The following is a 24,851-nucleotide window of genomic DNA, read 5'->3' as shown; positions in this document are numbered from 1 at the left end:
AACCCATGGCCCCATGGTGTACCCACAGCCCCATGGAGAATCCATGGTCCAATGGAGGACTCACAGCTCCGTGGACAACCCACAGCTCCATGGAGAACCCATGGTCCCATGGAGCACTCAAAGCCCCACGGAGCACCCACAGCCCCATGGAGAACTCACAGAGAACCCATGGCCTCACAGGGAACCCATGGCCCCATGGAGAACCCATGGTCCCATAGAGCACCTACAGCCTCATGAAGAACGCATTGCACCATGGAAAGCCTATGGAGAACCCACAGCCCCATGGAGAACCAGTGGTCCCATGGAGCACCCAAAGCCCCACGGAGCACCCAAGGCCCCATGGCGCACCCACACCCCACAGAGAACCCACACCCCATGGAGTACCCATAGTCCACAGACCGCTCTTGGTGGCCAGATTTTGGGTGCCATGAGGGTGAGGGGCGTCCCCTGCTCCAGGTGGGGATGGGATGGCACCCCGCTTTGGTCCTCACGTCTCCATCCCACACAGCGTCTCCATGGGGACCCCAAGGTGGGGTGACAGTCACCCAAACGTCTCTCCTGTGGGGACACAGCTGGTGGAGGAGGGGGGGGGGTGGGATGCAGTTGTTGGGGGGCAGCGGTGGTGTCCCCTGGGCGCAGAGCTCACGAGTTCAACCCTTTGCAGTCCCGTTGTTCCTGAGATGAGCTGGGAGAGGAGAGGATATAGAGGTGGGTACATAGGGGCGCGTGTCCTGGAACACTTTAAAAAATAATCATCATTGGGGGGCTGAGGGGGCGGGGATGGGGGGGGGCTGAGGGGGGAGAAAGGGAAGAGAGAAGGAGTTCCGCACTGTCTCTGCCCCCACGGTTAGTAAACGGCGCCCGGGTTGGGGGGCGGCCCCGGCGAGGTGTGGTGCATGGCGGCGGGCGGCTGGTGGGGGGCGGCGAGGCTCTGCGGGTGGTACCAGGGGCTGTGCTCCTCCAGGAAGGCGGGCGAGGGGCTGTAGGGCAGTGGCTGCGGGAGGGGGGTCCGTCCCGGCGCGCCGCCGTGAGTGGCACTGTCCCAAACGGCGGGCGACGGTGGGGAGTTGCAGGCCATGGAATCGCTGTTGTTGGGGCTGTGCTCCAACGGCACCTCGCCGTTCTTGTAGAGCTTCTTGAACTTGGAGCGGCGGTTCTGGAACCAGATCTTCACCTGGAGGGGGAGGGATAGGGTGAGGGGATGTGAGGGTGGGGCAGGAGGGGGTGGGAGAGTGGGATGTGGGGTCCAGGGAACGCGGGAAGGGAATGGCGGTGTGGGGCTGTGGGAACACAGCACCGGGAGTCACCCTGATACGGGTGGGAGTCATGGGGACCCCAGAGCCGTGGGAAGCCTCCTGTGATGTGGGCACCATGGGGGTCCTACATGTGCCACGTGCTGTAGGAAGCCATCTATGATAGGGGAGTTATGGGGACCCCAGACCCCATGGGAAGCCACTGGTGATGTGGGTGCCGTGGGGACCCCAGACCCCATGGGAAGTCATCTGGTGTGGGTGCCATGGGGACCCCATGGGAAGTCATCTGGTGTGGGTGCCGTGGGGACCCAGCACACACCATGAGCCATACAGGAGGTCAGTCGTGGTGTTTGTGTGACGGGGACCCGGCGATGGAAGCCACCTATGATCCGGGTGCTATGGGGACCCCATGCACACCACGCACCACGGGAAGTCAGTGCTGCCGATTGCATTTGGGACACCCCAGACACGCCGTGCAGAACCGACGTCCAGCACCAGCGTTGCAGGGACCCCAAAGACACCCCAAACTGTGGCAAGTCAACACTGAGAGGGGAACCACGGACAACCCCACGGGCAGGCAGCTGTAGGGTGGGCATTCTGGAGACGCACCACACCGCAGAGCCCGCGCTAAGGGTGCCGCGGGGTCCCTGCGTGCTATGGGGCCAGCACCCAACGTCCCCGAGGCTGTGGGTGCCGTGGGGTCCCTGTGTGCTATGGGGCCAGCACCCAACGTCCCCGAGGCTGTGGGTGCCGTGGGGTCCCCGGCAGCGCCTCCGAGCTGTGGGCGTTGCGTGAAGCCATCACGGCACGCACGTCGGCCGTCGGGAGCGTCCCAGCGTTGGGTGAGGCCGTGTGCCTTTGGGGCCGGGGCGCGGGGAGCGGCGGTGTCACCCAAACAGGATGTCCCTCTGGGTGACGCGCTCCGTCAGCCCTTTGCCGAGCGGCCCCGATTGCTTCATCGCCCAGGGGAGGAGGAGGAAGGTTGCGCTGGGGAGCGCCCGCCAAGGGCGGCACAAGGGCGCCGGCGCCGGCCCGCAGGCAGGGAGGGCAGCAGGGTGGGATGGGGATGGGGCGGGTTGTGGGGTTGCTGTCACGCCAGCGAGGTCGGGATTGTGGCCGTGGTTGGGAAGCCCCGAAAGCGAAGCTTTCGGTCCCAGAGATGGGAGGAAGGTGTGGAAGCGCGGGGAAGGAGAAACCCATTCTTGGTGGAGCTCCACCTGACGTGGCAGAGCCCCCCCCCCCCCTTCCCCCCCAGCAAGGTGCCAAACGTCCCACATTCCTAATCCTGGGAATGGGGGACATGGAGCCGGGATGGGGGGTCCGGAGGGCACCATCCGCAGCCCCCAACCCACCCCCAGCGCTGCATCCGTGTGGGTGCTGAGAGGGCTGAGGGGCAGAGCTGTGTTGGGGGGGGTTAAAGCCCCACATCCACAGGGGTCCCCCAACATCCACAGGGGGCACAGTCTGTCCCCCACCCTCAGCACCGCGGATCGGCTCCGCGCGGGGGCGCCGGGGGCTCCCTGCACCCTACAAGTGGGGATCACCCACCCCAGGGCTCCCCACATCCCAGGGGTCCCCCAAACGCTCCCATCTCCCACTCCAAAGGGACACCCCGAACTGAGCCGCGCCGACCCCACGTGGATTCCGGTCTCGCGGGGAGGGACGCAGCCCCGACCCCGACCCCAACCCCGCCGCCCCCCACATGGGATCGGGGAGGGGGCGTTCAGCCCTACCTGGGTCTGGGTGAGCCCCAGCTGTGCCGCCAGCTCGGCGCGTTCGGGCAGCGCCAGGTATTGGGCTTTCTGGAAGCGGCGCTGCAGGGCGGCCAGTTGGTAACTGGAGTAGATGGTGCGGGGTTTGCGGATCTTCTTGGGTTTCCCGTTGACCATCCGCACTTCGGGCTCCGGCTCTTCCTTCACCGACACTGAGCACAGAGCGGGAGGGTGAGGATGGGGTCGGCAAAAGGGTCCCCCCCCACGCGGCCCCCCCAACCCTGCGGCAAACCGGGTTGCCCCATTGCGCAGCAGCGAAGCGGGGCAGAGCCGGCCCTAAACCCTTAGTGGGGAGCAGTGCGTTGGGATCCCTATGGAAACACGTTGGGATTTGCTATAAAAATACGTTCCTATGACGATACATTGAGATTCCTATAGCAGTACGTTGGGGTTCCCTATGACAGCGCATTAGGAACCCTACAAAAATACGCCGGGATCCGTATGGAAATGTATTGGGATCCCTATGGAAATACATTGGGATCGCCACAAAAATAGGTTGGGGTCACTGCAGAAATGCTTTGGGGTCACTGCAAAAATGCTTTGGGGTCAGTACAAAAACGCATTGGAGTCACTACAGAAATGCATTGGGGTCACTACAACGCGCTGGGAACCCTACAACACACCGGGAACCCTACAACAACAACAAGTTGGGATCCCTACGACGATCCCTACAACAACACATTGGGATTCCCTACAGAAATCTACCGGGATCCCTCCGGCAAGAAGTCGGGAACCCCATAACACCGTATTGGGATCCTCACGACAGCCAACTGCGATCCCTACAGCGTTCCCTATGACGGCTCATTGGGATTCACGGGGGTTCCATCAGCCCCCCAACCGCCGTCCTCAGCCTCCGTCACCGAGATGGGGGGGTTGGGGGTCACAGCTTCTCCCACGCAGTGGGGAACCAACGGAGCGCCCACCCCACGGCCCCATACCTGCGTCCTGCGCCGGGAGCTGCTGGTCCCTGAAGTGGCCGTACTGACGGTAGGACGGGCTGTAGGAATAGTCGGATTTGGGGGAATAGGTTCCGCCGGCACCGATGGCGTTGAGGTTGAATTGGGGGTAGGGGTAGTGGGCGACGGGCTGCCCGTAGGACTGGCCCGGGTAGTAGTCGTGCTGGCCGCTGTAATAGCCCAGGTCGGTGACGGAGGACTCGGGCAGCGTCGGGGAGTCCTTGGAGGAGGCATGGCAGCTCAGCGAGCCCGACAGGTCGGTGAGGATGCTGGAGAGCTTCTTGTCGAAGGAGCCGCTCATCGCTGCCGCTCGGGGGGCTGCCGCCCGCCCGGGACCCCCCGCTGCCCACAACGTACCCCGATGCGCTCCCGCTGAGAGGCGACCCGGAGTGCGCGCCCAGAGCTGCGGGCGGCCCTGCTCCAAAGCCTTTAATTAGGGAGCGGGGCAGGGTGGGTGCGCATTCCGATTGGCTCCAGAAATATTGCCTGGGAGGCAAAACAGGCTCCTGCCTCCTGCTTTGGGGTTTGGCTTCTCTTCTCTTTTTTTTTTCTTTTCTTTCCCTCCCCTCTCTCTCTCTCAAGAAACAACAAAGAGGGGGTGAAGGAGAGACGGGAGGGATAGGAGTCGGGGGGAGGGGGGAGAGGGGGGGGAATGGGACAGCGGGGCCATGCGGTTGCTGGGGCTCTTTGCATTGGGGTCGGGGGTCCCGGGGGTGCTCTGGGGGGGGGTTGTTGGGGGTCACAGTGGGTTGGGGTCAGGGATGGGGTGCCCTCTCCCCCTCTCCCGGCAGTTCCCAGTGCCCCCCCCCCCCCCATCCCCAGGATTCAGGGTGAACCCCTCCGTGCCCCACAACTTGCCACCCCTCCCCCCAGCACAGTGCACCCGTCTCCCAGCACTGCTCTGAGAGCCCCCCCCCCAGCCCAGACCCCAGCACAGCAGTGAGGAGATGGAGGGGGACATGGGGGGACACGGGGGGAGGGTTGTATTTTGGTGGGGGGGTTCTTCCCTATGCTGGCAGGTCCTTGTCCCTGAGAGGTGTTAGGGGGCTCCAGGGCGGCTGGGCAGATGTCTGAGCCCGGCTGCGGCTTTTTGGGGGTTAAAAGAAATATTGATATGTGTACCCCCCTCCCCCCCCCCCCCCCCGAGCCGTGCCGTCCCACCGCAGGGCGGTGCGGTGCAATGGCGCCACCTGGCGGCCGCTGCGGGGCACTGCAAGGGTAGGGAGCCGTGGGTTCGAATCCCGGCACTGCCGACAGAGGGATGGGGATGGGATGGGATGGGATGGGATGGGATGGGATGGGATGGGATGGGATGGGGATGGGGATGGGGATGGGGATGGGGATGGGGATGGGGATGGGGAAGGAGATGGGATGGGGATGGGGATGGGGATGGGGATGGGGATGGGGATGGGATGGGATGGGATGGGATGGGGATGGGGATGGGATGGGATGGGATGGGATGGGATGGGGATGGGATGGGATGGGATGGGATGGGATGGGATGGGATGGGATGGGATGGGGATGGGGATGGGGATGGGGATGGGGAAGGAGATGGGATGGGGATGGGGATGGGGAAGGAGATGGGATGGGGATGGGGATGGGGATGGGGATGGGGATGGGATGGGGATGGGATGGGATGGGATGGGATGGGATGGGATGGGATGGGATGGGATGGGATGGGATGGGATGGGATGGGATGGGATGTGAGTCCCATGAGCTCTGTTTCGGAGCGCACAGCCAGCCGTGGCGGTGGAGGTGTGATGCAGGCACTGCACGAAGGCCGGGCTCATCTCCCCACATGGGAACTGCAATTTGAGCCGGGAGAATTAATTCGGTGAGGACAGAGCTGCCTGGGTGCGGCCCGACCCCGCCGTCTGCCCTCCCCGGGGGGTTCCCAAGGAGCTGAGGAGCCGCTGGGACACCCCCAGGTCCGGTCCTGTCCGTCGGTCCGGCCGGGCTGCCGGCGGGGCTGAGTGCCGCTGCGGGACGGATCCTGCAGCAGGAAAAGCCGGTCCGGGAGCTGCGCGTATTTGTAGCGCTGAACCAATTTGGGACTGGGACGTAATGGTGCCCGCGGTCCGGGCTGAAGCCCCGCAGTGAGGAACCCGTGGGGAGGGCTGTGGGGTGGGGGGGGTGGGGGGGTGCCGGTTTGGGCTCTCTGTGCTGACGTGGGGCACCCGGGGGTCTCTGCAAGTGTGGGTGTGTGGTGGTGGGGGGGGGTCCTGGCAGAGCTGCTCCGGAATCCAAACCCAATATGTCCCCTGTGCCCCCCCCCCCACCTCAGCCTGTGCCCCGCTTGGAAACACCGCCCCCCCCCAACCCCAATCCCAGCAGTGCCCACGAGAGTCCCCCCGTGTCCTCACGAGTCCCCTCGTGTCCCCACTGCTGTCACAGCCGAGGTGGGGGGGGGGGGGAGCGACGTGGAGGGAGAGGGTCGTCCTCATTGCCCCCCCCGCCCAACCCAACCCCCCAACCCGGAGCATCCTTTATCAGATGGCGCCATCTCGCGGCCCTTCGTGGAATTACACCCCCAAACCCCCCACCCCCCCACCCCGAATTAACACCCCCCGGGGATGGGGGCGATAATAGGGCGATAATACCATCCCTGGGGGGGGAACGCCCCCCTTAACCCGGCTGTCAGCAGCCCTCCTTTGGGTGCAAAGCCCTTTCCTTGGAGTGGGGGGACATAATGCCCTTCCTGGGGTGCCACCCCCCCCCCCCTCCTTTGGGGGTCCCAAGGGAAGCCGGGGGCCCCCCCACCCCAGAGAGGGGCTGCGTTGCGGCGGGGGGGGGGGGGGCGGGTTGGGGCGCTGAGGGTCCCCTTCACCCCACCTTCGACGGGGTTCAACCCGGGGACAGTCGGGGGGCACTGCGGACATTTGGGGAGCAATGGGGGGGGCAAACCCCTGGCACGCTGCCGGGGGGGGGGGGAGGGTGGGGAGCCGGGGGGGGGGCTGTGCTGGCAGTGCCGTGTGTGGGATTGTCCCCTGCTGCCGTCACGCGTTCCGGTGACATCGTGCGGTGTTGGAGAGCGGCTGACAGCGGGGAGGGGGGGGGGGGGGGAGGTGGGGGGCGGGCGGGGGGGTGCAGGACATCCTGCGGCCTTTTCCCGTTGGAGGGATGGGTTTCCTGGCACGGGTGGGATTGAGGGCTCCCGGTGACCTCTGTGTGTGGTTGGGGACCGCGTGACACACAGCCACGGCTGGCACCGGGAGGGACGTCACCACGACGCGGTGCCACCGCTGTGCCCACCCCCACTGTGTCCCCATCCCCGCTGTGTCCCCACCTTCAGTGTGTCCCCACCCCCGCTGTGTCCCCACCCCCCCTGTGTCCCCATCCCCACTCTGTCCCCCTCCCCTGCTCTGCCATCGGGGCTCAGGGCTGACCTTCTGCCCTCGCCATGGGAGGGGTCCGCCCGTCCCTTTGCTCCATCCCGTCTGTCCGTCCTGTCTCCATCCCCCCCCTCCTCCCCGCCCCCCCCCCCCCCATCACGCAGCCCCCACGCGGGCTCCGAGCGACTCCCAGAGCTGGAATTTGGCTCCCGCAGCACAAACAAACGTCGGGGCCCCGCGCAGCCTCGGGGGGGGGGGGGGGGGGTGGGAGGTGGTCGAGGGGCTACAGAGTGGGGGGGTGACACCAACCACCACAGAACCCAATGGAAGCAAATGGGCTGGGAAAGGGGGGGTTCTGGGATGCCCCCCACACGGGTGGGGTCTCCCGGGGGGGCTGTCGGGCAGAGAGCCCACGGGATGGGATCCGGCACCGGGCACACAGCCGGCACATTCCCGGCGTTCCGCCGTGGGAGGCCGGGGATTTTCTGCACCCCCCCCGCGTCCCCCCCCGGTCCCAGCAGCTCCGACCCCCCCCCCCCCCGCTTCGTCCTGCCTCAGTTTCCCCCACACACAGCAGCGGGACCCCCCCATCCCCCCACCCCGCCCCATAACTCGCTAAGCTTGTGGCTATGGGGGGGTCCCGCTGCTCGGGGGGGGGGGGGGGGGGCAACGCGGGTGGTCCTATCCCTGCCGGGAGGGTTTATCCGGGGGGGGGTTGGGGGCTGTTCCGCGGAGGTCCCGGTTTGGACGTCGCGCACTGAGGAGTGTCGGCACGGGGGTCCCACAGGGGGGGGGAGGGGGGGGGCAGTGCCGCGCGGGAGCGCGCGGCGCGTGGCTGAGTCTGCGCCTCTTCCTGTGTGTGCAAAGCGCTGCGCGTGCACGGCTGGGGCTGCGGGGAGGGGGGCGAGGGGGGAGGATCAGCCGTGCGGCAGCGTGCACGCGCCCGCGGTGTGCACACAGCAGGGGGATTGCACAAAGCGTGTGCACGGCCAGGTGTGCGCTTGCACGGGAGTGTGCGTGCACAGGTGTGCAATGCATGGGTCTGTGCACGCCCAGATGCACGTTTGTATGTGAGGGTGCTTATCCTGGAGCGTGCGCGCACAAGTGTGCAATCCACGTGCAAATGCACACCCAGGTATACGTTTGCATGAGTGGCTGTTTGCACACCCAAAAGTGCGCTCGCCAGCCGAGTCCTTGCACAGGTGTATACTTGCACGCTCAGGTTTGTGCTTGCGTCCACGGCAGCGTGCACACCCAGCGGCGCTCTCACACGGCTGTGCGCACGCTTAGGTGTGCCCAGGTGTGCGCGCGCACCCAGGCGCGCGTGCCCGCCCACGTACCCTCCCAGGTGTACGCTCGCACACCCCTGCACGCAACCCCCACCACCACCACCCACGCGCATGCGCGGACCGCCCCCTCCGCAGGTGCGGGCGGGGGAAGGTGGGGGCGCGCGGCCCCTTTAAGGGGAGTGCCCGGAAGGGCGCGCGCGCGCGCGCCCCTCCCGGCCACGCCCCTTTCCATAACCCGCGCGCACCGCGGGGCGCGTCCGCACCGCACCGCACCGCACCGGCGCTGCCCCGCAGCGGTGGATGGGCGGGGGGTGCCGGGGGGGGCGGAGGGTCCGGTCCGGCCATGGCGCGGCGGCGTGCGGTGCTTCTGCTGCTGTGCGCGGTGCTCCGCTCCGCTGCCGCCTTCAACCTGGACACCGCCTTCCCCGTGCTGAAGGAGGGGACCGCGCCGAGGGGCTTCTTCGGCTTCTCCGTAGCGCTGCACCGGCAGAGCGAGCGGGGGGAGCGGTACCTGTGCGTGGGACGGGGGGGGGATGTCTCGGGGGGGTCGTTTCTTGCACGTGGGAGGGGGTCCTGGGATGGGGGGGGGGTCCTGAGGTGTGACTTCTCGCATGGGGGGTACTTGAGGGGGGGGGTTTATGCCTTAGGGGGGGTTGAGGAGTGAGGTTTGGGGTTTGGGTGCACCGCGGGGGGGTTCGGGGGGGTCCCGGAGCGCAGGGCAGGGTGTGGGGTTGACCTGAAGTCACCCCCCGGTGGAAGGTGGGGGTGGGGAGGGTGTCTGTTTGCACGGCTCTGCTTTGCTCTGCTGCTCTTTGGTGGGGGGGGGGGGGGAAGTGGGGAAGAGTCCCAGCAGAGTGGGTGTCCCAGCAATGGGTGTCCCCTCCTCACCCCTCCCTGTGGCTGTGCCCTTCCCCCCCCCCCCCCAGGACCCCCCCATCCCATCCCACAGCCCCCCCAGGACCCCCCCATCCCATCCCACAGCCCCACCAGAAGCCCTTCCCCATCGCTCCATACGGACCACCCCCAAATCCGCTCTGTTTCTGTCCTGGGGGGGGGGGGGCATTGGGTGCCCCCACGGCGAGCAGTGGCTCACGTGGTGACAGTGGCTGTCACTCTGTCCCTATGGGGGGGGTTTGGCTCTGTGCTCTGCCGCCTTTGGGATGTGAAACCCTGGGGGCTGTGTGCCCCATTCCCCTCAGGACCCCCCCCCCCTCCCTCACCTGGGACCCCCCCCCCCACTCTGCTCATCCCATTGGGATCTGGGGGGGCTGAGTGCCCCTCCTTCCCTGCGGTGTTTGTGTGGGGGCGGCAGCGCTATGGGGATATGGGGGGGGGGGGAGGGAGGAAATGGGACGAGTGCAGACAGGTTTGGGGAGGATTCTGTGTTTTGAGCGGAATCCTGAACACCTCCCCCACTCTTCTCCCCGGGGGGGTCCCCCCTCTGTCTCCCCATAGGTCCCCCTTTCTTGCCTCTGCTTCTTGGGGGGAGCATGGAGTGCAACGGGACCCCCCCCACCTCCTGCAACCCTGTGGCTGCAGTGATGGCCCCAATCCCCCCCCCCCCTTCATACACACCCAATGCTGCAGCCCCATAGCAGGGAGGAGGAGTTGGGGGGGGGGGGGGGTCGGGTCCAGCTCTGCGACCCCCCCAGTTCTGAGCATCGCTGGGGTGTGGGCTCCTGCCCTGCGCCCTTTGGTCACCGCTGGCTCCAAAGTGCAGGTGCAGGGGGTGGGGACAGCAAAGGGGATACTTCCTCACCCCATCCTCCCCATACAATGGGGGATTTCATCACACCCTCCTCCCCACCGCCACCAGGTGAGGGTGCCCAGAGTGTGTCCCCCCCCCCCCCCCCCATCTTCTCCACCCCCCATCCTTCCTATGCGGATGCATCCCTATAGCCAGGTATCCCCGTGGCTGTGGGGCGGCTGTTCCCAGCACAGCTCTGTTTGCTCGCTGCGTTCCTGTGCCCTTATCGGGGTTAGCCAGGAGATTAGGGAACTGCTTTGGCCACAGGGTGACGTGGGTGCCCCCCCCCCCACCCCACCCCATTGCCGTGCCTCAGTTTCCCCTTTGAGGGCTGTTTCACTGCAGCTCTGTGCTCCCTGTGCCCCCCCCCCACTCAGAGCCATATGGTTCCCCTCATATGGGAGCTGCTGCTGTGGGGGGGGCAGTGCTTGGCAGAGCTGCAGCGCTTCTGGCGGGGGCTGTGCCCGGAGATGATGCTCTGGGAGCTGCCCCCCCCCTGCATGCCTGCATCAGCACACTCAGCTGCTGGGGGCTGTATGGGGGGGGGGGTGGTTGTAAGACCTCATTGCAAGTGTGGCAATGCTATAGGGTTAAGGGGGCTTTGAGGCCAATCCTCGCCCCCCCCCCCCCCCAATTGACCCAGGCAGATTAGTTTGGGGCACAGCTCTTGCATTCCTTCCCTTTCCCAGCCTCCCCCTCCTTGGCCATCTCTGCTCCCTCAGCTGGAAAGGCTGAGCACGAGGCCTTGGCTCAGCCCCATCACGGCCCCCGCCTGCACTGGGACCCCCCCCCAGCTCCCCATAGCCTGGAGCAGTGCCACAGCTGTCTGTCATCCCCCCCCCCTTCCCCCCCCCCCTCCAACTTTGGGCAGCCCCCCCCATCCCTCAGTGCACCCTTCCCAAGTGGGCTGCTGTGGGGTTGCAGGCCTGGAGGCAGTGAGGTGGGGTGGGTGCTTTGCCCCCCCCCCTCCCCAACCCCACCATCATCTTCCCAAGGGGGGCTTTGTCAGTGCCCCCCCCCCCCCCCCTTTCCAAGGCACAGCCATGGCAGCAGCTTCCTGCCCCCCCCAGCCACCACCCAGCACACTGAGTCACTTCCATGGAGGTGCCCTGTGACCCCCTGCCCCCCCCCCCCCCCCCCCCCCCCCCCCAGATATCCTTCCCCAGAGCGCTCAGGAGGGGCGGGGGGGGGGGGAATTAGGTGTCGTCCCCCCCCCCCCCCCCCCCATGCACACATCTGTGCCAAGCATCCCCATATGCCCTCAGGTGATGTGAGCACCCCACGGTGCTGAGCCCCCCCAGCCCTCATTTTGGGGGCTGTCCTGCAGCCAGGCAGCTCTGCTCCCCCCCCGTGCCCCCATGTCCCCCCCCAGCCCCCCCCCCCCAGCATCCTGCTGGCCCGCTGCCTGTCCCAGCATGCTGGGGCTGCCTGGGGCCCCACATTCCTCCTGCGTTTGGGCTTTGAGTCAGCGCACAGCCTGGGTGCGCCCATGCTGCACTGCCAGGTTGGGGGGGGGTACAGCTTTTGTGGGTGGGGGGGGGGGCGGGGAGGGAGCAGATGGCAGCTGTGTGTCCCCCTATGCCATCCCTATGGGACCCGTGGGGCAGCTGAGGACGGCCCAACTCGTTGCACCTGGGCGCTGCTGTCACCCCACCCTTGGGGACGCCGCTTCCTGCGCTGGCACTGCGTGGCTCTGCCTCCTCCTCACCCCATTGTCCTCTGCACTTCCCAGCGGAAGGGCTGCCCTTCCGTGCCCCCCCCCCCCCCCCCCCCTCCCAAAATTAGGGCTGGGTGCTGCACCCCACCCATCCCCACCTTGGGGTCGCATCGCTGCGGGGTTGGGGGGGGCTTTAATTCTGCTTTATTGCTATGGCACCTGGGGAAGTGCATTGCATACCAATGTGCCCCCCCACCCCACAAACACACACACACTGTGTGGCACTGCTGTGACTCAGCTGTCGGGGGGGGTGGGGGGGCTGAGTCAGCCTGAAGTGCCCCCCAGGAGCTGTCTGTGGGGTGGGGGGGGGCTGGCATGGCCTGCAGGATGACACATAGCCATGGCATTGGGGCTGCTGCTCAGAGCTTGGGGGGGGGGGGGGGGGGGGGTTGTGGGCAGGTTGTGTGACCCCATCACCTGTTTGCTTTTTGGGGGGGGGGGGGGGGGGATGTGTGCCCTATGTCTCTTTGGGATCTCTCAGCACCCCCAAAGTGAAGCAGGGAGCATCGGGGTGGGGTGAACCCCCCTCTACATCACCCCTTCCCCCCTTTCTGCCCCCCCCCCAGGCTGCTGGTGGGAGCCCCCCAGGATGAGGAGCCACAGAACGGCACGAGGACGGGGGCTGTCTATGCCTGTCCCCTCTCCGCCTCCAAAAGCGACTGCGAGCGGCTCGACATCGAGCTGAAAAGTGCGTGAGACCCCCCCCAAACCCCCCCCCCAGGATGTGCCCCCCACATCGGCCTCCCCTGACCAGGGGGAGGGGGGTGGGGGGGGGTCCCCCACCCTCACATCTCACTCTCCCAGGTGAGCCCGACAAGTACATCATTGAGGACATGTGGCTGGGGGTGACAGTGGCCAGCCAGCGGCAGCCGGCCGGCAGGGTGCTGGTGAGTGCACACACACGTGGCTCCTTGCACGCGTGCACCACGGCTCCTTGCATGCATGCACTGCAGTTCCTTGCACGTGTGCGCCGTGTGTCCTTGCGTGTGTGCACCACGGTTGCTTGGACACGTGCACCATGGTTCCTTCTTGCATGTGTGCAATGCAGCACTTTGCACGCGTGCACCATGGCTCCTTGCACACGTGTCAGTTCTTTGCACGTGTGCACCATGGCTCCTTGCATGCTTGCGCCACAGTTCCTTGCACGCCTGCACTGTGATTCTTTGCATAAGTGCCCCCCCCCATGGTGGGAAATGGGGTATGAAGTGGGGAGGATCTGACCTGCTGGTGTCAAGGTGGGGGGGGGGGGGAGGGCGGCTGTGACCCCCTGAGCTGGGGGGGGGGGGCTGGGGATCCCTGGGCCTGGGTGCTGGGGTTGGTATTGGGGGAGGGGGGCTATTGTGCATGGCCACCCTGGGGTTGGTGTTGCACCGGGGGGAATGAGGGGAGAAATGGGCTCAAACTACAGCCCCCAGCATGCAGCGTGGGGGGTGCTGAGGGCTGGCAGCAGCAGTGCATGCTGGGAGTTGTAGTCTGCAAGGCTGACGTCCTCCTGGTGAGGGCGGGGGGCTGCAGGGTCACCCCTCATCTGCCCTGTGGGGTCACCGTGTATGAGGGTGAAGTGGGGGGGTGGGGGGGACACCCTTCACCCTGGGGCTGTCCCTGCAGGCGTGCGCTCACCGCTACACCAAAGTGCTGTGGTCGGGCAGTGAGGACCAACGGCGCATGGTGGGTCGCTGCTACGTGAGGGGCAACGACCTCAGCCTGGACCTGAGCGACGAATGGCAGACGTACCACAACGAGATGTGCAACTCCAACATGGATGCTGAGGAGACGGGCATGTGCCAGATGGGCGCCAGCGCCGGCTTCACTGCCAACATCATCTATTTTGGAGCACCTGGAGCCTACAATTGGCAGGGTAAGGGGGGGGGGGTGGGGGTGCGATGCTCCTCCTTGAGTGTGCGCCCTGCGTGCTGTTGCTCTGTGGAAGCTGAGTGTGTGTTGTGCAGTGTGAGGTGGTGCACGTGCGAGCGTGGCACGGTGCAGGCGTGCGCATCTGCATGGCGGGGTGTTGTGCAAGCGTGCAAATGCGTGCTTGGTGTGGTGCATGCGTGGTCTTTGTGGTGTGCAGGCGTGCAGGTGTGCATGCCCATGTGCATGGTTCATGCTCAGATGTGCAGCTGTATGATGCGTGTGCTCTGGTGCACACGTGCCCTTCTGGATGGTGAGGCGTTGCATGAGTGTGCAGGTGTGCATTTCTGTATGCTGAGGCATTGCACGCGCCTGTAACCATGCATGTGTTCTGATGCACGCACTTCTGTGCGGTAAGATATTGCACAGGCGTGCAAACAGATGTGCTCTGGTGCATGGACATGCACTTCTGTATGGTGAGACGTTGCACAGGCGTGCAAATATGCGTGTTCCAGTGCACTCCCATGTGGTGAGACATTGCATGAGCATGCAGACGCATGTCTTCTGGTGCAGGTGTGCATTTTGGTGTGTTGAGGCATTGCACATGCATGCAAACGTGTGCGTGTTTTGATGCATGCGTGCACTTCTGTATGGTGAGATATTCTGCAAGCACGTAAGCATGCGTGTTGTTTTACGTGCATGCACTCCTGTGCATTAAGGCATCGCACGTGCATGCAAGCAGGTGTGCTCTGCTGCACGTGTGTGCACTTCTGTATGGTGAGATATTGCACATGCGTGCAAACATGCATGCTCCAGGGCACTTTTGTTTGGTGAGATATGCAAGTGTGCAGGTGCATGTGGTGTGGCACATTGGTGCACTTCTGCACGGTGAGACTGCACCTGCATGCAGATGTGCGTGTTCTGGTGCGTGCGTCCTGCTGCGTGCACACTTGCACACTGGGTACAGGCGTGCAAGGGGGGCTGACCACCGTTGCAGGTACCAATTACATGCTGCAGCGGGAGACGTGGGACCTGCACGACTTCTCCTACCCCAACGAGAAGAACGGCAACACCTACATAGGTGGGGGCAGCGCCGGTTCAAAGGGGGGGTGTGGAGGTGGAGGTGGGGGGGGAGGGGGGCGCAGAGGGGCTTGGAGACCCCCAGGGCTGGAGAAGGGGCTGGAGGAGGGGGCTGGAGGGGAGCAGAGGGGTGCGGCGTTGGGGGCTGGGGGGATGTGGCAGCGGTGCTTTGGCTGCAGGGTATGCAGCGGAGGTGGGCAGCGGGGTGCTGCAGCAGGAGGCGGTGACGGTGGTGGCCGGAGCCCCCCGATATCAGCACACCGGGGCTGTGTACCTGCTGAGTGCCAGCCCCCAGCAGACCCTGCAGAGGAGTGGGCTGCTGCAGGGCCGCCAGGTCGGCTCCTACTTCGGCAGCGCGGTGGCCCTGGCGGATCTCAACAATGATGGGTGAGAGTGGGGGTGGGGGAGGGTTGGGGGGTGGCTTGGGGTACCCCGTAGTGTGGGGGGGTCTCTGTGGGTCGCAGCGTGGGGGTTTGAGGGGTTGGTCCTGGGGCATTCTGCGGTGCAGAGGGGTCTCTGTGGGTCACAGCATGGGGGAGATCTGCGGGGGTCGGTCCTGGGGTTCCCCATAGCACAGAGGGGTCTTTGTGGGTGACTGAGTGGGGGGTTAAGGGGGGTCAGTCCTGGGGAACTCCCGGCTGAGGGGGGGCTCTGTGGACCACAGCATGGGGGAGACCTGGAAGGATGGGGGGGTTGATCTTGGGGCACCCCATAGCACAGAGAGGTCTCTGTGGGTCACAGTGGGGGGGGAGACGTGAAAGTATGGGGGGATTGGTTTTGGGGAACCCCCAGCTCAGATGGGTCTCTGTGAGTCATAGCATGGGGAGGTGTGGGGGGGTTCAGTCCTGGAGAACCCCCAGCTCAGATGGGGGTCTCTGTGAGCCACAGCTTGGGGGGAGATCTCTGGGGGGGGGAGGTTGGTCCTGGGACACCCCATAGAGCAGAGGGGTCTCTGTGGGTCACAGGGTGGGGGGAGACCTGTGGGGGTTGGTGGGGGCCATCGTGGGGCACCCACAGCTCTGAGGGGTATCAGCACGGGGGGCTCTGCAGCTTTGGGCATTGGGGGTCTTCCATCCTGCTTTTCTTTGGGGGGGGGGGGGAGTGATCTTTTGATGGCTATGGAGAGGTTCTCAGCTCTTCTGGGGAGGGGTCCTCTTCCCCTAGGAGTGCATGGGGTGCCAAGCTGTGTCACAGCCCTTTGTCCCTGCAGGTGGCAGGACCTGGTGGTGGGAGCCCCCTACTACTTCAAGCGGAAGCAGGAGGTGGGGGGGGCCGTCTATGTGTACATGAATGAGGCGGGGGGCTTCCAGCCCGAGCCCAGCCTGGAGCTCACCGGGCCCAGCTACTCCGCCTTCGGCTTTGCCATCGCCAGCATAGGGGACATCAACCAGGACGGCTTCCAGGGTGAGGGGGTGGGGGGCGGGGGGGGCTGAGAGGGGATTCCGCTCGGGTTGGGGGCAGAGGGATGGGCAGTGCAGGGAGATGGGGGTCCGTGGAGAGGTTTGGGGTGAGCGGAAGGGTTGGGGAGCAGCTGGGGCTGGGGGCGCTTTGGGTTGGGGGTACACCTTGGATTGGGGGACAGTTTGGTTGGGGGGGGGGGGGCAGTTTGGTTTTAAGGGCCACCTCAGGTTTGGGGGGCACTGTAGATGGGGGCACTTTAGTTGGGGTGTGGGGGTGTTCACGGTGGGTGTGGGTGAAGATTGGGTGGGGTGGGGGATTGGGGGGTTAAATGGGGAGTTGTGTTGGGGTTAAAGGGGGGGGGGTGAGGACACAGGGCAGCCCCTCCCCATCCCTGTGGGGCTGACCCCCCCCTGCACCCCCAGACATCGCCGTGGGGGCTCCCTTTGAGGGGCCGGGCAAAGTGTACATCTACCACAGCAGCGCCGAAGGACTGCAGCGCACCCCCAGCCAGGTATGGACCCCCCCCAAAAAAAATAAGGGTATGGGGGGGGGGGAGGGGGGGCTGGAACCCCCACTTCCACGGGGCTGACAGTGCCCCCCCACCCCCCCGCAGGTGATCAGTGGGGCAGAGCTGGGCCCCGCCAGCATGCACACCTTTGGCTACGCGCTCAGCGGAGGGCTGGACGTGGATGGCAACTCCTACCCCGACCTGCTGGTGGGCAGCCTGGCTGAGCGCGTGGTGCTGCTCCGGTATGGGGACACGGGGCGCTGCCACCCCCATAGGGACAGCTCTGCTGATGCACAATGCTCAGCCCCCTCCCCACCTGACCACCCCCCCCTTACCCTGCAGTGCTCGCCCCGTCATCAACATCGTCGATAAAACCTTCACCGTCACCCCCAGCAAAGTGGACCCCGCACGTTGCACGCCCGACTCCTGGTGAGCACTGTGCACGGGGGGGGGCAGCGCTGCGCTGCAGGGCTATGGGTCCGCTCAGTGCCCCACCCCCTTAACACCCCCCCCCCCCACAACAGCATCACAGTGACCGTCTGCTTCACCTACAACCAGAGCGCCGGCGACCCCGCGTACAAGGAGAGGATCAGTGAGTGCACGCGGGGGTGCATCCGTGGGGGTGTTGGTGCAAGGGAGCGTGCACGGGGGGGGGATGTGCGTTGTGAGGGCACGTGTGCATTAATGTACGGATGGATGGGGGGTATCTATGCGCGTGCAAGGGGTGTGTGTGCGTGCAGGGGGGCACACAAGTGTGCTGCGCCCCCCCCCAGCCCTGGAGTACACCCTGGAGGCGGACAAGGAGCGGCACCCCCCCAGGGTGAGGTTTTTGGGGACACACTCTGCCACGTTCCGCGGCACCTTCCCCATGCCTGACACGCGCTGCGAGAGCAAGGAGCTGCTGCTGCTGGTGAGGGCACGAGGCCGTGCACCGTTGTGCACCAGGGGACCCGGGGGGCGGTTGTGCATCGATACAGGGGGGGTTGGCTGCAGTTCGTCCCTCCCTGCTGCAGGACAACGTCCGTGACAAGCTGCACCCCATCGTGCTCTCCATGAACTACTCGCTGGTGGAGCAGCCCCGCAGCTTCCAGCTCGGCCCCCATTCCCTCAATGCATTCCCCGTTCTCAACCAGGACCAATCCCATCAGAACGAGACCAAGGTGCGATGGGGGAGGGGGTGCAGGGGGGGGTGAGGTGGGGTGTGGGGGTCTGACCGGGGTTGTCCCCATCCCAGGTGGAGTTCCAGAAGGAGTGCGGCTCCGACAACAAGTGCTACAGCAACCTGCAGCTGCAGAGCGCCTTCGTCACTGAGCAGAACCACCCCCTGCCCAGGTGCTGTGTGCTCTGCACCCCCATCCCTTATCTGTGTCCCCCCATCCCATATCTGTGCCACCCTGTGCCTGTGCAGCACCAGGAGCTGGGCTCAGTGATCCTTAAGGGTCCTTTCCAGCTCAGGATATTGTGTGATTCCGTAACAGTGGAGCTTTGCTGTGCCATCCCATACCCGTATCCACGCTGTGCCATCCCATACCCGTATCCACGCTGTGCCATCCCATACCCGTATCCACGCTGTGCCATCCCATACCCATATCCACGCTGTGCCATCCCATACCCATATCCACGCTGTGCCATCCCATACCCATATCCACGCTGTGCCATTCTGTGCCCTGTGCTGTGCCATCCCATACCCATATCCACGCTGTGCCATCCCATACCCATATCCATGCTGTGCCATTCTGTGCCCTGTGCTGTGCCATCCCATACCCATATCCACGCTGTGCCATCCCATACCCATATCCATGCTGTGCCATTCTGTGCCCTGTGCTGTGCCATCCCATACCCGTATCCGTGCTGTGCCATCCCATACCCGTATCCACGCTGTGCCATCCCATACCCATATCCACGCTGTGCCATCCCATACCCATATCCACGCTGTGCCTTCCCATACCCATATCCATGCTGTGCCATTCTGTGCCCTGTGCTGTGCCATCCCATACCCATATCCGTGCTGTGCCATCCCATACCCATATCCATGCTATGCTATTCCATACCCGTATCCATGCTGTGCCATCCCATACCCATGCTGCACTGACCCATACACGTGCCCATGCTGTGCTGTGCCATCCCACATCGGTGCCATCCCATCCCATATGTGTGCTGGGCCAGGAGCTGATCCTTATGAGTCGTCTCCAGCTTGGGGGTGGTTCTAAGATTATACAATGCCAAGATTATGCTTTGCCATCCCATACCCGTACCTATGCTGCCCTGTCCTGTCTCCATCCCATGCCACATCCCACCCCATTCCCTGCCCTTCCCATCCCCATTCCATGCTGCATCCACATCCCATCCCCTGCCCCATCTCACCCCAGTCCTCATCCCACCCCAATCCCCTATCCCATCCCACCCCATTCCCCATCCCATCCTCTTTCCCTGCCCCATCCCATCCTCTTTCCCTGCCCCATCCCACCCCGTTCCCCATCCCATCCTCTTTCCCTGCCCCATCCCACCCCATCCCTGCCCCATTCCATGCCCACCCTCTGCAGTTCTACCCCATGCCCACTCTGTACCACCTCATGGCTGCAGCGTTCAGCTCCTGACCCGCTCTGGGTTTTCTGTCCCCTAAGGATGTCCCTGTCGCATTGGGTGTCCCCCATGGGTGGGTGTCCCCATAAGCCCCCACCCCCCTGCTGAGCATCCCTACCTCCCCCAGGCTGAATGGCACTCAGGTGCTGCACTACAGCCGGGACACACGCAAGCTGCACCTGAGCATCAACATCACCAACGCACCCACCTCTGCCTCCAATGGGGAGGATGCCCACGAGGCTCTGCTCAACATCACGGTGCCCAGCAGCCTCCTGCCCTCCTCCGTCCGCCCCGTGAGTGCCATCTGCCCACCCTGTTTGGGGGGTGGGTTCAGAAGGGGGGGGCACTCTGAGCCCCCTTTCTCATGCCCCCCCCCCCCCCCCCCCCCCGCCCTCTGCAGAGCGGTGCGTGCACCTTTGCGGAGACAGTGCTGTGCGAGTTGGGAAACCCCTTCAAACGGAACCAGAGGGTGAGTGCTGCCCTGGTGCAGGGAGGGGGCTTTGGGGGGGGGGGTCCCACACCACCCCACACCCATGGAGGGGGGGGGTGTTGCAGGCAGAGCTGATTATCACCTTCGAGGCCATCGGCATCACGCTGGACACGCGGGAGGTGGCGCTGTGGTTGGACCTGTCCACGTGAGTGGCTCTGTTTTGGGGTGGGGGGGGGGGTGGGGGGGGGGAGAGGATGGGGCAAATGGTGCTGGGGGGATATTGGGGTCTCCTGTGCTTGCGGGGGGGGGGGGGGGGGTTGGTGTTGCATCCATCAGCAGTGCGGCTCTGAGAGGGGCTGAGGGAGGTGTGTGGGTAGGATGGAGCACCTCAGGGTGGGGGGCATTGCTGGGTGCCCTGGGGGTGCCAGCAGGGATGGAGGGGAGGGGAGTGGAGGGGAGGGGGAGGGATGTTGGCTTCTCCAGTGCTTGAATGGAAATGCATCTGCGCATCCGGCATGCACACGTCTGCATTGGTGCCCTGCAAAGGGTTTGGGGCACAACGCAGGCCGAGCGTTGGGGGCGCAGGGCTGGCAGCAGACACTCACACGGTGCTCTGTGTGCAGGCAGAGCACGCAGGACGACCTGCAGCCCGTGCTGGCCCAGCTGCTGGTGGACTACAGCCTGCAGTCCTCGCTGAGCGTGTGAGCGCAGCTCCCGGCCCCCACAGCGCCCCACCTCACAGCACTGCCTCACACCCCTCCCCCCCACCCCCCCACCCCCCCCAAATTGTCCCCAGAGCCCCCGCGCACGTGCAGTCCCACTTCAGCGGGACGGTGATGGGCGAATCGGCCATGCGCAGTGAGCAGGATGTGGGCAGCCCGCTGGCCTTCGACTTCCAGGTGAGATTGGGGACATCGGAGATGGGGAGGGGGGGGACAGTGGGGGGCTGGGAGGGCTCCATCCCTCAGTGCCACCCCCACACTGTGCCCCACAGGTGACGACCAAGGGCGAGGCGCTGGGCACGCTGGGCACCATCGTGCTGGGCTTCGAGTGGCCCTATGAGATCCCCAATGGCAAATGGCTGCTGTACCCCACCGAGATCCAAATCAACAGCAACGGCAGCTGCAGCCCCCCCGGGGGGGTCATCAACCCCCTCAACCTCACGGTAAGCAGCTGCCGGGTGGGGGGGTCCCCGTGCTCTGTGCTGGGTTCGGGGTTTTTTTTGCTCGCCCTGTGCCATGGGGCCGTGCCCACACTGATGGCTTTTGGGGTTTTGCCCCCCCCCCGACCACCCCGCAGCTGCTGGAGGATGGGACCCCCACTCGGCACCGACGGGAGCTGGGGGGGGCTGAGCCTGGAGAGCCCCCCATCACCCTGGCCACGGGCAAGAAGGCGAAGTCAGAAGTGCTGCTGGTAAGTGAGGGGGGCTGCAGGGGGAGGGTTGGGGGCTGCAGGGGGGCCTTGGGGGCTGCAGGGTTGTGCTGGGGGCTGCAGAGGGGTGCTGGGGGCTGCAGAGGGGTGCTGGGGGCTGCAGGGGGGGTGCTGGGGGCTGCAGGCACGCTGCAAGCTCGGGGTGCAGCTGGGTGCATGCACACTGCAGGCTGCAGCCACTGGGAGGCAGCTGTCTGCTACTGGCGTGCGGTGTGCACAGCAGCATGCACATTGTGCAGGAGGCAGCCTGCAGAGCAGGCAGCTGTTTGCATGCACTGACCGTGCTGCAGGGTGTGCATATGCAGCAAGTTGGGGATGGCACGTGCAGCTCTGGGAGTGTGCAGCACTGCTGTGCGTGTGGGCGTGCAGTGACCCCCAAAGTGCACATCTGTGTGTATGCAGTGACCCCCAAAAACGGCACGTGTGTGCAATGACCCCAAACTGTGCATGTGTGAATGCAGGGACTCACACTTTGCATGTGTGTGTGCAATGACCCCTGCTGTGCACGTGTGCATGAAGTGACCCCAAACTGCACATCTGTGTGGGTGGTGACCCCAAATTGTGTGTGTGTGCAGTGACTTCAAATTGCACATCTGTATGCAGTGACCCCAAACCGTGTGTGTGTGCATGCAGTGACCCCAAACTGCACATCTGCTTACAATGATCCCAAATTGTGTGTGTGCAATGACCTGAAACTGCACGTGTGCCTGCAGTGACCCTGAACTGCACATCTGTGTGTGCAATGACTTCAAACTGCACATCTGCATGCAGGGACCCCAAGCTGTGCGTGTGTGTGTGCAATGGCCCCAAAGTGCACATGTGTGCAATGGCCCCAAAGTGCACGTGTGCATGCATTGACCCCAAACTGTGCATGTGTGCATGCAGTCACTTCAAGTTGTGTATCTGTATGCAGTGGTCCCAGACTTTGCGTGTGTGTGTGTGTGTGTGTGTGTGTGTGCAATGACCTGAAACTGTGCACGTTTGCATGCACTGACCCCAAACTGCACGTGTGCGTGCGCAATGACCCCAACCCACGCACAGCACACCCCCAGCCTCACTCACACACACACTTCCCTCACATCCCAACCCCCCCCCCCGTATCCCTACATGGGGCTCTGTGGGGTGGTGCCCCCCCACACCCCTCCCCAACCTTGAGGACCCCCCCTTCCCCCCCCCCAGAGCTGCTCCCAGGGCACCGCGCGCTGCATTTGGTTCGAGTGCCCCATCCCTGCAGCACAGCACCCCGCAACCTTCCGTGTCCGCGCTCGGGTGTGGAACAGCACCTTCATTGAGGTCAGTGCTGCCGGGGGATGGGGGGGGGGATATTGGGTTGGGGGGTGGAGGTGGGGGGTCAGCCCCATCCCTGCATCCCCACGGTGCCGCCGTCCCCAGGAGTACCGCAGCTTCGACCGGGTGAAGGTGGACGGCACCGCCACGCTGTTCCTCCGCACCCACATCCCCACCATCAACATGAGGAACCACACGGTGCGGGTGAGCAACGGGACGGCTGGGGGTGTGGGGTGTGGGGTGGGGGGCACAGCGGGTGCTGCTTTCCCCCCCCCCCCCCCCCCCATCCCCTCATCCCAGTTGCTGTCACCACCAGTTCTCAGTGGATGTGGACTCGGAGCTGACGGAGGAGCAGCCCCCGCAGGTCGCGCTGTGGTTGGTGTTGGTGGCGGCGGCGGCGGGGCTGCTGCTGCTGGGGCTGATCATCGTGCTGCTGTGGAAGGTGAGACGGGGGGGTGGGGGGGCGGTTGGGGGGGGACGGACGGACCCCCCCCCCCCCAGCCTCCTCCTGCAGAAGGAAAGGGCGCAGAGCTGACAGCGCACCGAGGGATGCTCGGGGATGGCGAGCGGTGGGAGCACCTCCAGCATCCCCGTATCCCCATCCTACCCCAACATCAGCCCGGTGTGGCACCTCCGGGGGGGGGAGTGGGGGTGGGGTGGAGGTCCCCGAGGTGCCCTGAACCGCGTCCTCCCCCACCCCCCCCCCCCCCCCCCACCCCCCTGCAGTGCGGTTTCTTCCGGCGGGCCAGCACGCGTGCTATGTACGAGGCCAAGGGGCAGAAGGCGGAGATGCGCATCCAGCCGTCGGAAACCGAGCGGCTGACGGATGACTACTAACGTGGGGGGGGGGGCGGAAACGCAGCCCCACTGCCCCCCCCCCCCCCCCCGTCGGCGCCCGCGCCGCCCGCCCGGTAATGCCCCACACCCGCACGGGTGGGACGCGACCGCCTCCTCCTCTTCTTCCTCCTCTTCTTCAGCCTCTCCGCTCTTTGCCCTCAGGGCACGGGGGGGGAACCCGGCGCTGCTCTCCCTCCCCCCCCCCGGCTCAGCTATTCACCACTCCGGAGCCTCTCTCCACCGTCTCCACTCCCCACCTCCAGCCCCGCGCTCACCCCTTCCCCCCCCCCCTCCCTCCCCCCCCTCAAAACCCCTTTATTTACTTTTACTTCCCTTTTCTTTACCCCCCGACCCCGCAGTGCGACTTCTTCCAGCGGACGCGCTATTACCGGGTGATGCCCAAATACCACGCGGTGCGGATCCGGCAGGAGCAGCGCTACCCGCCCGCCGGCCCCCGGCGCAAGAAACACTGGGTGACGAGCTGGCAGCAGCCAGACAAGTACTACTGACCTTCCCCTTCCCCCCCTCCCCCCCTTTCCGAGCCCCCCGCCCCGGGCCAGGGCAGCGGTTGGGTTGCGGTGTGACTTTGCACAAGCGCAGCATCGCTCCTTCCCTGCGGCTCGCGTGCCCCTCGCACGCCCCTGTGCCTCTTTGCACGCTTGGGGATGGGGGGAGCGTCGTGCGTTGCCCCCATCGGGTCCTCCTGAGTGCCTTCCTCGTGGTCCTGTGCTGACGCTCTCCCCCCCTCCTGGGCTGGGTCCCCACGGCGGGGCGCCCTGTTGCACGTGGGGACACGTCCTTGCACATGGGGACACGCTCATTGCCCCCCCCGGTGCACCCCCCTTCCCCCCCCGTCTTGGCCTGTGCGCTGGGTTTGGGGCTCCCCCCAGCTATGGGGGTGCTCGTGCCTTCCTCCCCTGCTTCCTCCTCCTCATCCTGCACCTTCAGCCCTTGCTGGGGATAGGTGCAGAATGGGAGCTTGTCGTGCCCCCTCCCTCCCCCCCACAGAAGCTGCAGTCCCTATGGGGGGCTCTGGGGGCTGCCCCCCCCCATCAGCACAGCTCCGGGGGTTAAATTATTCCATGTCTCTCTGTGCGTTTTGGTGTCAAACCCCAGAGTGGGATCGGTACTGGGGTTGGGGGGTGGGGGGGTGTCTGTGTCCCCCCCCCCTCCCGGCCCATGCTCACCCCCCATCTGCTGGGGGCCAATAAAGCCTTGCTCTGGGATTTGTAACCTCTCATCCGCCCCACGTCTGTTATGGGGTGGGGGTAAAAAACGGGGTGGGGGTAAAAAAAGGGGGTAGGGGGGAATGATATGCTTGGTGGGAAGGGCAGGAGGTACCCCAGAAACGCAGAGGATGCCCCAAAAGGGGAGAGG

General features: G+C 65.3%; 2 protein-coding genes across 8 annotated transcripts; one reads left to right on the top strand and one right to left on the bottom strand.

The window, feature by feature from the left end:
• Positions 1 to 613: 613 nt before the first annotated feature.
• Positions 614 to 4,362, bottom strand: DLX3 (distal-less homeobox 3). Its single transcript, NM_204804.2, is given in 3 exon segments — positions 614 to 1,174; positions 2,987 to 3,177; positions 3,964 to 4,362. Coding segments are annotated over 3 exon segments (837 nt in total). The 5' UTR covers positions 4,283 to 4,362; the 3' UTR covers positions 614 to 847.
• A 4,462-nt stretch (positions 4,363 to 8,824) lies between these two features.
• Positions 8,825 to 24,712, top strand: ITGA3 (integrin subunit alpha 3). Of its 7 annotated transcripts, none has more exons than XR_005841928.2 (26): positions 8,825 to 9,115; positions 12,633 to 12,754; positions 12,871 to 12,953; positions 13,675 to 13,924; positions 14,915 to 14,998; positions 15,177 to 15,384; positions 16,208 to 16,401; positions 16,821 to 16,909; positions 17,012 to 17,148; positions 17,249 to 17,335; positions 17,431 to 17,498; positions 17,680 to 17,816; positions 17,920 to 18,066; positions 18,141 to 18,238; positions 19,617 to 19,782; positions 19,890 to 19,958; positions 20,030 to 20,124; positions 20,543 to 20,620; positions 20,716 to 20,818; positions 20,914 to 21,084; positions 21,219 to 21,332; positions 22,530 to 22,643; positions 22,743 to 22,841; positions 22,954 to 23,079; positions 23,364 to 23,548; positions 23,834 to 23,974. XR_005841928.2 is itself a non-coding variant. In NM_204146.3 (26 exons), the coding sequence occupies exons 1-25, from the start codon at positions 8,946 to 8,948 to the stop codon at positions 23,472 to 23,474; spliced, it is 3,105 nt and encodes a 1,034-aa protein (NP_989477.3). In that variant the 5' UTR covers positions 8,825 to 8,945; the 3' UTR covers positions 23,475 to 23,548; positions 23,834 to 24,712. The 7 variants fall into 7 exon arrangements, 6 of the variants coding, with proteins under 6 accessions (NP_989477.3, NP_001376217.2, XP_040508987.1 ...); NM_204146.3 differs by having other exon boundaries at positions 20,045 to 20,124; positions 23,834 to 24,712; NM_001389288.2 differs by lacking the exon at positions 23,364 to 23,548 and having other exon boundaries at positions 20,045 to 20,124; positions 23,834 to 24,712.
• Positions 24,713 to 24,851: the final 139 nt, after the last annotated feature.

Source organism: Gallus gallus, chromosome 27 (assembly GCF_016699485.2).
Source record: "Gallus gallus isolate bGalGal1 chromosome 27, bGalGal1.mat.broiler.GRCg7b, whole genome shotgun sequence".
Classification (NCBI taxonomy): domain Eukaryota; kingdom Metazoa; phylum Chordata; class Aves; order Galliformes; family Phasianidae; genus Gallus; species Gallus gallus.
The sequence above is the reverse complement of the archived record's forward strand: the minus strand, read 5'-3'. Positions and strand labels throughout refer to the sequence as shown.